The 14,592-nt window shown below is 43.1% G+C and overlaps 1 protein-coding gene and 1 non-coding gene across 2 annotated transcripts; both read left to right on the forward strand.

Moving 5' to 3' along the window:
* Nucleotides 1-1,200: 1,200 nt before the first annotated feature.
* Nucleotides 1,201-12,075, forward strand: EIF4G2 (eukaryotic translation initiation factor 4 gamma 2). The gene is made up of 23 exons (XM_072795153.1): nt 1,201-1,260; nt 1,349-1,571; nt 2,345-2,471; nt 2,764-2,829; nt 3,467-3,607; nt 4,168-4,270; nt 4,974-5,105; nt 5,191-5,257; nt 5,343-5,494; nt 5,846-5,956; nt 6,148-6,231; nt 6,309-6,407; nt 6,700-6,841; nt 6,953-7,113; nt 7,465-7,578; nt 8,079-8,204; nt 8,344-8,448; nt 8,536-8,751; nt 8,836-9,094; nt 9,440-9,644; nt 9,773-9,984; nt 10,073-10,194; nt 11,249-12,075. Exons 1-23 carry the CDS (start codon nt 1,201-1,203, stop codon nt 11,312-11,314), a joined length of 3,093 nt encoding a protein of 1,030 aa, XP_072651254.1. The 3' UTR covers nt 11,315-12,075.
* LOC140615645 (small nucleolar RNA SNORD97) lies at nt 7,631-7,773 on the forward strand. The gene has a single exon (XR_012016140.1). It is a non-coding gene; the product is annotated as a small nucleolar RNA SNORD97 (small nucleolar RNA).
* Nucleotides 12,076-14,592: the final 2,517 nt, after the last annotated feature.

The raw sequence follows: 14,592 nt of genomic DNA on the forward strand, positions 1-14,592 counted from the left end.
TGGAAATACACAGTGGACAGTCTTCAACGTGCTTAAATGCAAGTAAAACCCCAAAACCAGGAGCTAGCGATTAAAGTCCTCCAGACGTCCGCGCTCCGCAATCGCTCCTTCCAAAGAAGTCTGGGAGGGTCGGAGTATCCCCTGCGACCGCTGGCCGGACATTCCTTCGGGAAACGCTGCTTCTCGCGTGAGGCACAAAGACAATAAACCCCTTCCTTTGGTCCCTTTCTCATTCACTCTGCAGGGGGTGGGATAGATAGGGAGCTGGGAGCAGCCTTCTCTACGCATCTGGGGCACCGTCTGGTTTCCCGAACCCTGTCCTCCCGGCCCCCGCACCTACGGCTGCCGACGCCGAGCACCTGGAGACCGACAGCGATGCCGGGCGCCGGGCCCCGGGGGCGCCAGGCCTCAACCCTCCAGGCCCGGCCCGGGAAGCCCGGCCCGCGAGGGGCAACCACGGCTCGGTGGGGGCGCCCTGACACGCCCCGGCTAGGAGTCCGGTGGGGTAGGGGGACGGCGAGCCCCCATCCCCCGTTCCCGCGGAGAAGCGAGGTGGAGGGGAGCGGGGCCGTACAACGGCCTCGAGCACGGGGCACGCTCAGGGAACAAAGAGACCGGAGGCGGAGGAGGCCGCCACACCGACACCGACGCAGACGCAGACGGGCTCTGGGCTTTACGCAAGCGGCCCGCACCCCGACCGCGCTGCGCTCCCCTTACGCCGCGGGCCCGGCCTCCGAGCCTTCGCGAATACGGCTTTGCGCACTGCGGCGGGGCTGCGCCGCAACCGAGCTTGGCCGTGGGGCTCCTCCCCGCCGCTCGGCGCGGATTGGCGGCGGGCAGCAGTCCGGCTGCTGATTGGGCGGCGCAGGAGCCATTCGGGGCGGCCCTGGTGGGTTCGGCTGCCCCGGAGTGATAAGTTGGGCTTCAGACACGCCTCAGCGCCAGCAGCGAGCCGGAGCTCTATGGAGGTGGCGGCGAGTACCGGGTGGTGGCTGCAGCAGCGACTCCTCTGAGCTGAGTGTTTCAAGCCGTCCCCGACTCCTTCCTCCCCCTTCCCTCCCCCTTTTTTGTTTTCCGTTCCCCTCTCCCCTCCCTTCCCTGTCCCCGACGACCGGATCCTGAGGAGGCAGCTGCGGCGGCAGCTGCTGAGCTCTCGGTGAAGGTGAGTGGAGCCGCCGCCGCCGCGTAGAGCGCTCTAAAATGGCCGCCGTCCCCTGGCCGCTTCTTCTCGAGCGGTACAAAATGGCGGCCGCAGGCGGAGTCGGGCGGGGCGACCCTTGTTAGCGTTTTTTCGGCTCTTGGGGCACCTAGAAATTGTTCACCTTTGTTCTCCTCTCCCGCCGCTGAGGGAGTAGCCGGCAGCCGGCAGCCGCGGCGGCCCCGGCCGTCGCCGTGGCTGTCGGGGCCGGGGTCGGGGTCCGGGGCCGGGCGGGCCGCGGCGCCCGTGTGCTCGGAAGGGGAGAGCGTGGCGGGGCCGCGCGCCGCGGCGGGGAGCGACGTGCGGGCGGGCGGGGGGGGGGCGGCCGTTGGCGCGGGACCAGCCGAGGCGCAGGAGCCCCGGCGGGGAGGCGGTGTGTGGGGGCCTCGGCGCCGGCGGGAAGGGAGCGGAGGGGCGGCTGTCAGGCCCTCGGGGATTTATGGGGAGGGAGGGGGTCCGCTCGGAGGCGGCGGGGGGAAGGAGGCCGCCTTCCTGCCTGGAGAACAAAGAGCCGGGCGCTGGGCCGGCGGGGGCGGCCTCCGCTCCTCCCCGCCGCGCCTTGCCCCCAGCGGCTTCCCGGGGAGGCTGTCGGAAGCCCTTCCCCAACTCCGGCCTGGGGGGAGGGATCGGCTGCTCTTTTGTTCCCAGGAAGGGGGGAAACGGGGCGGAGGTTGCTGCTGCCATGTTGTCGCCGGGTCTCCGCCCGCCGGGGCCAGCCCGGACCCAGCCCGGACCCCGCGGCCGTCTTGAGTTGCCCTCACCCAGCCCGCCGGGCCCGTCGTCGAGCCTTGAAAGCTCAGGGCGGCTGCCCCTCGACGAGCCCGTGCTGATGGAGCTCGGTTTTGCTCCTTCGCGCTCGGTTCACAAAGTAGAAAGTGGCTCTTTGAAAGATTTGCTGCTCGCAGCTAAGAGGTTCTGTTTCTGTGAAGGCTCTTTGCACCTTTGAACGTAAGGGAATTTCCGGGTGGCTCAACAAATTTTTACTGTCCATTGGTGTTTGGGTACGTGCTATTTTAGTCTTAGGAGATCTGCAATGCAGTGAAAGTTCAATCAACTGCAGTGCCAAGATCCGAAGTAAATTATAATTGAAGGTTTATAGATTTGGCTGTTAGCAGTGTCTAATTTTGGTACTCTTTCTCATTCTAGGTTTTTCATTTCTCCCATCCTCTTCCCTCCCCACCCCATCCATTAATATTATTCTTTTGAAGATTCTTCGTTGTCAAGCCGCCAAAGTGGAGAGTGCGATCGCAGAAGGGGGTGCTTCTCGTTTCAGGTACGTGTAGATTCATTTTTGGCAAACGTTATAGGGGGGGGGGTCAGTCACAAAAGCAAAAGAATTGCCATACCAGATAATTCTGACTTAATGAGCTGCAAGTTAAATGTGTAATATCCTGTGTACAGTTTTTTATAAAGTGCTTAAATTTTCATTATCTTCTGTTTGCCATCTGGAAGATAAACATTTATTTCCATGGTGTAATTTCTGAAATACAGAATAATTAGACCGTAAGCTCTTTTAAGTGAGGGAGTTGGCATATGGTTTTAAAAGAAGTTGTTCTTCTCAATAGTGCTTCTTCGGGCGGAGGAGGAAGTAGGGGTGCACCTCAGCACTATCCCAAGACTGCTGGCAACAGGTATGGTGTGTAGTAACAGTAAGCTTTATAAAGCAGATTTAGATTAATAGTTTATCTCCTGCATAATAGTACAGCAGTAGATATCAGGAATCCTAATCATAGTGGGTATGGTTTCTGGTACATATCCTTAATTTAGAATATCAACTCTTGATCGTTCTTTTGCTAAATCATCTGAGTTAGGGCTCTCAAACTGCTGTTTTATCATCTCAACTCTTCGGATTATTTTCATTCATGTTATTTCTGAAATCCGTAATTATTATCGGCATTATCCATACTGATTAGTAGTAAGGCAGTATGTATGCAACATGGTCCTAGAACGTTAGAAGACCTTCTTAAGGTGTGGGTCTTGGAGCAGCAGCATTGGAATCACCTGGGAGTTCATTAAAAATGCAAATTATCTGGCCCTCCCCCAGATCTACTAAAATGGGGGATGGACCCAGCAGTCTTTTTTAACAAGCCCTTCAGGTGATTCTGATGCACAGTTTGAGGAGCACTGATTGGGAGTTAATTAGTCGTAAGAGGTTGAAAAAATGTAAACTATTTTCTATTTAGAAATAACATCTGATTGCTGTGATACCTGTTATGTGACGGTGTTAGGTCTTAAATTGTCTTAAATATAAATCTCAATTTTTACTAGCGAGTTCCTGGGGAAAACCCCAGGGCAAAACGCTCAGAAATGGATTCCTGCACGAAGCACTAGACGAGATGACAACTCCGCAGCAAACAACTCCGCAAATGAAAAAGAACGACATGATGCAATCTTCAGGAAAGTAAGAGGGTAAGTTTATAGACAGGTTTTGTCCCTTTACTAAAAGGAGGGGAAGAAATGAGTTTGCTGTGATTTTTCTTGTGTATATGCTATATTATTCAGAAGGCAGTGTTCATGTCTAAAGCGTAAATATTAATGTCTGTGTTGGCAATTCTATCTTAAATTGAAATGCAGCATATGCGTATCTTGAGGCTTAGGAGTTGCTTGCAGTCATTGGGTTATAATTCCCAAGCCTTTTGTCCTGACATTGCCCATGCCTGGCATATAACCCACCAAAGCATAGAACATAATGATCTTAGTTCCTGGATTTTAGCCTTCATAATGAGAAGGTTCTTGTTCTCTGGGTTTTGAAGTAGTAGAAAGATGCGTCAGACAGCTGGGGACCCCTAAGCAGGTAGAGATATGATCTAAATAATAGAGGTTTATTTTAACATACCTTTGGCTAGGTGGGTAAGAAGATCTTGGATATTCAATGACAGAAGTAAAAAATAACATAATTTATAAGTTGTTTTCCAACTCATTAATTCTTTTGTATTGCCGGACACTTAGTATGATTCCTTTCTCCCCAGCATACTAAATAAGCTTACTCCTGAAAAGTTTGACAAGCTATGCCTTGAGCTCCTCAATGTGGGTGTAGAGTCTAAACTCATCCTTAAAGGGGTCATACTGCTGGTAAGTTAAATAGTTACTTGCATCATTGTTTAAAACTCTGAGGTGTGAGCTAAATCCGTGTATTTTTGAATTGTGATGGTGATTTTTTAAAAGAACGACTTTTAATAGCATCAGATTTAAGAGGTAGATGTTTATTTGTTATTGAAGTATAGTTTGATATACAACGTTACTTTAGTTTCAGGTGTACAGCATAGTGATTTGATAATTTGATACATTACACAGTGCTTAACTTAAGTGTGGTTCTCCTCTTTCATAAAATGTGTATTTTAAATTGCTAATGCTGTATGTAGAGTTAGGTAAGCAAGCACTGGCTATTTGGGGTGGTGTTTTCGTTTTTCTTTCTGTGGAAAGCCTATTTTGTTTATGTCTTGGAAATGAATCAGGATAGTTGATAGTAAGATTCCAGCGTCTCTTTATAGTTTTGATAGCCAAGATATTTTCAACTCATGCAGATGGTGATGAGTTTGAGATCTGTATTGTTGGACTTTTTAGGGAACCATGTTACAGCTAATATTTAAGTGCTTGTGTTTTTCCAGGCTGTGCTGCAAGTCATTTTACATGCATAAGACAGATGAGGTTGAGATAGGTCAGAAAGTTACCACAAGATGCACGAACCTTAAGACTTGGCAAGGAAGTATTAGGTTAAAGGAAGGGTTCTTTAAAAAGTTGTCCTATTTGGTTTTAAAAATGCCATTTTCTGTAGATTGTGGACAAAGCCCTAGAAGAGCCAAAGTATAGCTCACTGTATGCTCAGCTATGTCTGCGATTGGCAGAAGATGCACCAAACTTTGATGGCCCAGCAGCAGAGGGTCAACCAGGACAGAAGCAAAGCACAGTAAGTGGTGGTGTTTGCTTGCTTATTTTTTAATTGATTGGAAAGATTTCATTAACAAAATCTGTCAAATGTCTGTTTCCTGTAGACATTCAGACGCCTCCTAATTTCCAAATTACAAGATGAATTTGAAAACCGAACCAGAAATGTTGACGGTGAGAGTTTGTTTGATACTTGCATAGTACTGTGTGTTTCCGATTTCATTTTGACAGTTAACGTTTTTCTGTTGTCTATTTTCAGTCTATGATAAGCGTGAAAATCCCCTCCTCCCCGAGGAGGAGGAACAGAGAGCCATTGCTAAGATCAAGATGTTGGGGAACATCAAATTCATTGGAGAACTTGGAAAGCTTGATCTTATTCATGAATCTATCCTTCATAAGTGCATCAAAACAGTAAGTATGGCAATTTAGGCTTCGGTTTCTTGGGTACACCATCATCTGGGAGAAAGTCCATTATAATTGCCTTGTGCCATGGGGGAATGTTGGCTAGTTAAATATTTCAAGTGGCTAGCAAAACCTTAAGTGTAATAAGTAGGGACTTAAAGTCTCCAATGTATTTTGTAAGGTACAGGTAGAATTAATTACCTGTTAAAATTGCTTAATTTGGAAGGGTTTCTTCTATACAGACCAAATAATACTGTACTAGACTGCATGTAAGTGTGTGTTCCCTCGGTGCAAATGTAAGGAAAAGTGTTAAACCGAGTAAGATTTTGCTAACGTGTGGCATTTATTTCTTTGGTATAGCTTTTGGAAAAGAAGAAGAGAGTCCAACTTAAAGATATGGGAGAGGATTTGGAGTGCCTCTGTCAGATAATGAGGACAGTGGGACCTAGATTAGACCATGAACGAGCCAAGGTATGTGTTAACTCATAAATGGTATAAGCTTATCTTAATTTTAACTTAGATGACTTGCTTTTATGATGTATGGGATTGTCATGCTAGTCACTATTCTTGATTATAAACAGAGAAATCTTAGAAGATTTAAATAATGATATAAATTTGCCATAGCACTTATTTCTAATTAATTTATTTCTTTATTTTATTAGTCCTTAATGGATCAGTACTTTGCCCGAATGTGCTCCTTGATGTTAAGTAAGGAATTGCCAGCAAGGATTCGTTTCCTGCTGCAGGTAAAACTGGTTTAAATATGTTAAGCTGATTTCTCTTTGGGATTATTAAAACTTACTTAACTATCTTTAAATTGTAGGATACCGTAGAGTTGCGAGAACACCATTGGGTTCCTCGCAAGGCTTTTCTTGACAATGGACCAAAGACGATCAATCAAATCCGTCAAGATGCAGTAAAAGTAAGATGTTGAATTTTTTTTTTTTTTTAACTGAGTTTAAGCAGTAAGAAAGTTGTCACAAGATATAAGATCTTATTGCAAGGATCTTACTATCACTTATTTAAGATTCCTTACTGGTATAGCTTAATATTTTTTAAAAGTTTCTTATATAATGTTATGGGAAGAAGTTATATATAGAAATTACATAATTAGCATTCCTGTAGCCTAGAAATTGTTTTTCTCAGTATAAAAATTGTAGTTTTATGTAAAATAGTGTCTAGAATCTGGAATTTATTCACTTTTATTTTTAAAGGATCTAGGAGTGTTTATTCCTGCTCCTATGGCTCAAGGGATGAGAAGTGACTTCTTTCTGGAGGGACCGTTCATGCCACCCAGGATGAAAATGGATAGGGACCCACTTGGAGGACTTGCTGATATGTTTGGACAAATGCCAGGTGATTTTGAACAAAACTGTGGTTTAAACAAAAACAAAACAAAACTCTGTGACATTTTAACAACAGCAGAGTTGTGTTGTAAAATGTTTTTTTCACGTTATGTTTTTCAAGGTAGCGGAATTGGTACTGGTCCAGGAGTTATCCAGGATAGGTTTTCACCCACCATGGGGCGTCATCGTTCGAATCAACTCTTCAATGGCCATGGGGGACACATCATGCCTCCCACACAATCGCAGTTTGGGGAGATGGGAGGCAAGTTCATGAAAAGCCAGGTATGGAAACATTGAGAATGCTTAGGCAACAAATTTTAAATCCAGTAATCTGTTATTTACCTTTTGCTTTTTAAAAAAATGCAACTATTTTAAGGTTGTGTGTTTTTTCTAAACCAAATTTACATCTGTGACAGTTATTTAAAACTGGGTGTGAGATGCTTATCCTTAAGATTAGTAAAATTGCAGTACTTTATTTGACAGGCTAGATTTTTATTCTTCCTTGTTTCATCTTTTACTTCCTCTGAACAGTTTAAACTTTCCTTATGGCTTGGTTCATCCCTTTGGTACTTGATTACCATAATTTGTTGGACCCCTTTTTATCTAGCCTTTCTTTCTCCCTTTCTAAAATAGGGGCTAAGCCAGCTCTACCATAACCAGAGTCAGGGACTCTTATCCCAGCTGCAAGGACAGTCGAAGGATATGCCACCTCGGTTTTCTAAGAAAGGACAGCTTAATGCAGATGAGGTACATTTGCCTATGTTACTTATATACCAAAGTGTGTCAATTCAGAAATCTATTGCCCGATGATTATAAATAAGACGCGTTATTAAGAGGACTTAATGCTGGAGTTCTTTATCTTCTTCTTTCTTTTCTGTACTTCTTTTTCTTTCTTTGGATGTCCAGCGTCCTATGAGCGAAGATTATGAGATATGAGGGCAAATCTTTTAATTAAAGTCTTCAGTTAGAACAAAGAAAAAGGTTGTCAAGATTTTGATTGTGATTTTCTTGTAAATAAATTCTCTGATTTAATATTTTAGTGATGTTTCTCCTAGGAGAATTCTAGTACAAATGTAAGATTTTGTGATACTTTTGTGTGGACCAAATCATTACATTTCCTTGCCTGAAGTTCCGTTAACATGGAGCAACCTTTTTCAGCCATCAGTTCTTGATTTTGTGCCTTAGATTGTAGGATGTTGGATCTAATAGTTTGCCAACTGCATGTTAACTTTTGTTTTCAATTATAGATTAGCCTGAGGCCTGCTCAGTCATTTCTAATGAATAAAAATCAAGTGCCAAAGCTTCAGCCCCAGATAACTATGATTCCTCCTAGTGCACAACCACCGCGCACTCAAACACCACCTCTGGGACAGGTATGACTGGTATAACCATTTCTATTGTTAGAATATTTTCTGAAGAGTGTGTGTGTGTTTAACTCCATGAGTCTTATTTTAAACTAAAAGATGCATACCAATTTTTTCTGGTTTTTTTTTTTTTTTTTTTTTTTTTTAGACACCTCAGCTTGGTCTCAAAACTAATCCACCACTTATCCAGGAAAAGCCTGCCAAAACTAGTAAAAAGCCACCACCATCAAAGGAAGAACTGCTTAAACTAACCGTAAGTTTCAGATAATTAGAGTCTAATTCATAAAGTGTATCTGAGATAGGAAAACCACTAAAGATACTTGGATTGTGTTCTTTTCAGGAAACTGTTGTGACTGAATATCTGAATAGTGGGAATGCAAATGAAGCCGTCAGTGGCGTACGAGAAATGAGGGCTCCTAAACACTTTCTTCCTGAAATGTTAAGCAAAGTAATTATCCTGTCACTAGATAGAAGTGATGAAGATAAAGAAAAAGCAAGTTCTTTGATCAGTTTGCTCAAACAAGAAGGGATAGCCACAAGTGACAACTTCATGCAGGTACAACACTTGACTGATTCTGTGAGAACTCTGTTTTTGCATTCATATTTGAGAACTGATAAACTATTATGTGTTTCTTCTAAGGCTTTCCTGAATGTATTGGACCAGTGCCCCAAACTGGAGGTTGACATCCCCTTGGTGAAATCATATTTAGCACAGTTTGCAGCTCGTGCCATCATTTCAGAGCTGGTGAGCATTTCAGAACTAGCTCAACCACTGGAAAGTGGCACCCATTTTCCTCTCTTCTTACTTTGTCTTCAGCAATTAGCTAAATTACAAGATCGAGAATGGTTAACAGAACTTTTTCAACAAAGCAAGGTCAATATGCAGAAAATGCTTCCAGGTAAGAGCATGCTGGGAATTTTTTGTTTTTATTTTGAATAATAAGTCTAGATAGTCTTTAGTACCTTGAAAAGATTTGTATAAATCATCACACTGATTATCCTGTCCTGATAGTGATAATAAGCATTACTACAGGCTAGATTTCACCTTTTATAAAAAGAAATAATGATTTAATGACTTTCATTTGATGTGAATACTAAGCATTTCCTTTGCTGGGTGTGGTTTTTTTTTTTTTTTTTTTGACATTAATTTCTTACCTTTGGGATATAATTTGTGAAGCTGTTCTCTAGATAGGAAACTGGCTAAAATGAACTACCTGATGGAAGTGGGTTTTTTTTCTCTCTAGAAATTGATCAGAATAAGGACCGCATGTTGGAGATTTTGGAAGGAAAGGGACTGAGTTTCTTATTCCCACTCCTCAAATTGGAGAAGGAACTGTTGAAGCAAATAAAGTTGGATCCATCCCCTCAAACCATATATAAATGGATTAAAGATAACATCTCCCCCAAACTTCATGTAGATAAAGGATTTGTGAACATCTTAATGACTAGGTAAGATAAAGTTCAGAGTTAAGTTACACTTTGTTTACTAGAAAGAAGTCAAAGGCAAGGGACTTAGAATTGTCTTTCTTGAGCTAGAAAATTTCGCTTTTACGTTCTAATGAGCTCTTTCTTTACAGCTTCTTACAGTATATTTCTAGTGAAGTAAACCCACCCAGTGATGAGACAGATTCTTCCTCTGCTCCTTCCAAAGAACAGTTAGAGCAGGAAAAACAACTGCTTCTTTCTTTCAAGCCAGTAATGCAGAAATTCCTTCATGATCACGTTGATCTGCAAGTGAGTGCCCTGTATGCTCTGCAGGTGCACTGCTATAACAGCAACTTCCCCAAAGGTGAGTGACAGAGGACGGGGATGGTGGTGCATGTGGGCCACGTCTTCCAGCAGCCCACTAGATCATGGGATTGCATATTGTTTTTTAGGCATGTTACTCCGCTTTTTTGTTCACTTTTATGACATGGAAATTATTGAAGAAGAAGCTTTCTTGGCTTGGAAAGAAGATATAACCCAAGAGTTTCCTGGGAAAGGCAAGGCTTTGTTCCAGGTAAATCTTCATTAGAGGCAGTTAGTCTGCTTTTTTTCAGTTTACTTAGTATTTAATGAAGAGCCTTTAAAGCTGGAATAGAGGAGACAAAGTACCTGGTTTTTTCCTCTCCTTCTGCACTGCACTGCTAGAAGCTGTGGTAAAGTAGGCAGTTAGCAGAGCAAGGTGAAGTCATGAAGTGATGAAAGGCTTCAATCTAGGGATACCTAAGAGGTTATTGGTGGCTAGCATTTTTTTTTTAGAAATAAAGCTACTTATAAAGGTTGAATGCACAAGATTGGATTTAAGCTTTTAAATGTAGTAAAGAAGAGATTGCTGCTGATTTTTTTTTTTTGTTAATACTTTAAATCTTAGTAGACTTCTAGCCCTAGGGGAAGATTGGGAAGATCCTTAATACTTTTCGGGGATTTTAAAAGCACTGTAAGTTAGTCATCAACAGAGTGGTTTGTGTTTGTTTTTGTTTTATTTATTTATTTTTTTAACAGTGGTTTAAATGCAGGTTTCAGAGACTTAGATTTAGTGGGTCTGTTGTTTTCTAACAGACCAGGCTTTGAGAAACCCCGCTCTCTACAGTATATTGCTAAGGCTCACAAACTAGCTTTGTGAGGGACGTCTGTGAAGCATTTCTCATTAGCTCTGTCCTTGGGGAATCTGATCTAGCAATGCTGGGGTGGAGCTAGAAATCTACTTACAGGAATCCCCCCCCCCCCCCCCCAACTACTGCTAACCTCTCTTAGGTTTGCAGGGCAGCCCCGGTTGCATACTAAGATAAACCTGAGATATAACTGGAAGTAGTTAGTTACCTGAGAATGACACCCAAGCTAACTGGCTATAAACCCCTTACCAGATACAATTAATAGACACCATTTTAAAATAACTTCTGGCCAATAGTCAAGTAATATTTGCAGTATTTTTGAAGGGTTTTGCGATCACAAAAGGTATATACTATCTAAAACTTCTCCCCTTTGGTGGGTTTGCTAGCTCAGTCCTAAATCAATTGGTTTTTCTACCTTCCATAAATATGGCTTAATTTTGTGGAATTACAAATTCACAGGTGAATCAGTGGCTAACCTGGCTAGAAACTGCTGAAGAAGAAGAGTCGGAGGAAGAAGCTGACTAAAGAACCAGCCAAAGCCTTAAATTGTGCAAAACATACTGTTGCTATGACGTAACTGCATTTGACCTAACCACTGCGAAAATTCATTCCGCTGTAATGTTTTCACAATATTTAAAGCAGAAGCACGTCAGTTAGGATTTCCTTCTGCATAAGGTTTTTTTGTAGTGTAATGTCTTAATCATAGTCTACCATCAAATATTTTAGGAGTATCTTTAATGTTTAGATAGTATATTAGCAGCATGCAATAATTACATCCTAAGTTCTCAAGCAGAGGCAGTCTATTGCAAGGACCTTCTTTGCTGCCAGTTATCATAGGCTGTTTTAAGTTAGAAAACTGAATAGCAACACTGAATACTGTAGAAATGCACTTTGCTCAGTAATACTTGAGTTGTTGCAATATTTGATTATCCATTTGGTTGTTACAGAAAAATTCTTAACTGTAATTGATGGTTGTTGCCGTAATAGTATATTGCCTGTATTTCTACCTCTAGTAATGGGCTTTATGTGCTAGATTTTAATATCCTTGAGCCTGGGCAAGTGCACAAGTCTTTTTAAAAGAAACATGGTTTACTTGCACAAAACTGATCAGTTTTGAGAGATCGTTAATGCCCTTGAAGTGGTTTTGTGGGTGTGAAACAAATGGTGAGAATTTGAATTGGTCCCTCTTATTATAGTATTGAAATTAAGTCTACTTAATTTATCAAGTCATGTTCATGCCCTGATTTTATATACTTGTATCTATCAATAAACATTGTGATACTTGATAGAGTTGTGTGTGACTTTATGAATTACTACCTTAGATTTGAAGAATTAGGAACTTTCGGGATGAGACTGAATATTTGAAAGTCTCATGAATTCAGAAAGCCCATACTGATGCATAGTAACAAACTTGGTGACTGTCCTATGAAATACATGGTGACCTGCAACGCTAACCTCCAGCCAGGTAACAAATATTTCTAAGACTGGATGGTGTATTTTCTAGCGTACTATACTGTGGACCAATATTTGGATTTACTCAGTGTGTCCTTATGAATGACTTGCTTTTGTTAGCTAGCAGTATGCAGATACTTTGATAACCACATCTAAACAGCCCCAAATTTCTGCTTTCCTTTATACAGCAAAACTGACATTTGCCTAGGCAGATCTCTAGGTCAAAACCCTATCCTTGGTCTGTGCTGCCCTACATCTGATCTAGTCTGACCTCCTGTCCTTACCCAATGCCTGTTTCTCTGATCAACAGCAAAGTTGTAAGAAATTCATTCTGCTCCTGCCATACTGGCCTGCTTCCTAGGACATGCCAAGCATTCCTCACTTCACCGCCATAGTTAGATGACTGGCTCCCTAAGTCTTGGCTCAAATGTCAGGTTAATTAGAGTGCCATTCTGGTTTTTTTTAAGATTTTATTTTATTTTTTTTAAGATTTTTTTTTTTATTTGACACAGCAAGTAGGCAGAGTGGCAGGCAGAGGAAGAGGGAGAAGCAAGAGTCCCACTGAGCAGGGAGCCTGACGTGGGACTCGATCCCAGGACCCTGGGATCATGACCTGAGCCGAAGGCAGACACTCAACCCACTGAGCCACTCAAGCGTCCCTGTCTGTTCAATTTAAAAATGTAACTGAACACATAACTTGATATATCCCAACCTATTTTAGGTATTGCTGTCCACCATTGTGACTTCCTGCATGTTTTTTATCTGACTCCTTCCAGAATATGAGATTGAAAGTTTTTTGTTCATTGCTGTTTCCCCAGCAGCTAGAACAGTGGCGCTACACAGCATATTTTATCGAATTAAATCACAAGCATAATCAACTTGCCCTATGTGGTAAGATCTGGATGTAGAGATAGTGGAAGGAACTCAGACTTGAGTTCTAAGCTGGTGTTTATCCTGACTGGTGAGCAGTGTCTTCTCAGGCAGGATACTTTGTTTCATTCCTCTGAGTTGATTTTATTTATTTTTTTTAAATAGGACCAAGGGATGGATGCCTGGGTAGCTCAGCGGTTGAGCATCTGCCTTTGGCTCAGGATGTGATCCTGGTCCTGGGAGCCTGCTTCTTCTGTCTTTGCCTCTCTGTGTCGTTCATAAATTTTTTAAAGGGGGGGTGCAAAGGGCATGAGAACTAAAGGTAATGTGAATGCCAAGCAAGATAGTCCCACAGAAGTAGGCCTTTGATCTGTGTGAATTCCTACTTTACCTTCTCAGTAGCTTTTCTAATGTCTCAGAAGAGCTGCTTCCATCCTGAGCTTCCATTCAGGCACGTCCAATGGGCTGACCTATCAAAAGCAGTCAATAGTTGGTTCTTTGCCTTCAGGCTTTTCCATCTTTGAAGGCCCTCTTTTCTAGCCTGACTCAGGCATAGTACTGTTCTCAACACTCCACTCTTAGAGCTCCAATTCCCATCGACAGTCTGAAGACCATCTATCGAGTCTACATCTTCCCAGATCATCAGTTGACATCCAACCGGCTCTTGGACATTTTATCTGAATGTGCCGCAAGCACTTTAACCCCCAAATCAACGTCCTGGCCTGAATGCTTCCCCCATCTGAGCCCTCCTTCCCAACCGATCCAATGTTCCGTTCATCTTCCATAATCACCATCGAGGCCCTTGACTTCAACCTCTTCCCCCATCTCCACTGCACGGCCCTGGTCCAGGCCCCACGGTGTCATGACTGAACTACTGCAATGGACTTCCAAACGGTCGCCCTCCCGTTCATCTTGCTCTCCTTCCAGTCCATTCTCTATATCAGAGTGGTTATAAAACTCTGGCCTTTTAGGGACTTTTGCCTTTTAGGGACTCCTAAGTTTACCTCAAGAAACTCCTTCTGCCTTTTAGGGACTCCCAAGTTTACCTCAAGAAATTTTAAATTCCTTAATGCAGTAGCTACCTGCTGTTTACTCCTTTATATATGTATTTTTTTCTTTCTTGTGTCTTGACCTCTACATGTTGTTTCCTCTTCCTGGAACATTGCTCTCCTTGCTGTTCCCACCTCTTCATCTAGCTTATTCTTACTTTGCCCTTCAAGAATTAGCATGGGTGTCCCACATATGGAAAGCTTACCTTCCTCTGCCAAGATTGAGGAGTTGGTACCATTCAAGAGTTCTTAGTTGCAGGGAGAAATGTACCCTGGACAAAGTAAGTAGAACTTACTGGAACTCCACTTAAGGGATGCAAAGAAAGCCCAGAGAACCAGGCTAGAAACGAAGGGGGTAAGGGGAAAGCCGGGTAGCCTGCATCCCAGAACTCCCCTGGCCAGAGCAGTGTTGTAAGCCCCATCAAACCCCAG

The sequence above is a fragment of the Canis lupus genome, chromosome 23 (genome assembly GCF_048164855.1).
Source record: "Canis lupus baileyi chromosome 23, mCanLup2.hap1, whole genome shotgun sequence".
NCBI classification, from domain to species: Eukaryota; Metazoa; Chordata; class Mammalia; order Carnivora; family Canidae; genus Canis; species Canis lupus.

Excerpts from the sequence above, each read along its gene's own strand:
- EIF4G2 (XM_072795153.1), top strand. The coding sequence starts at position 1,201 with ATGGCCGCCGTCCCCTGGCCGCTTCTTCTCGAGCGGTACAAAATGGCG. Across the intron at positions 8,449-8,535 it reads AAGAACTGCTTAAACTAACC|GAAACTGTTGTGACTGAATA; the intron begins GTAAGTTTCAGA and ends TGTTCTTTTCAG. Across the intron at positions 9,645-9,772 it reads GTGAACATCTTAATGACTAG|CTTCTTACAGTATATTTCTA; the intron begins GTAAGATAAAGT and ends CTTTCTTTACAG.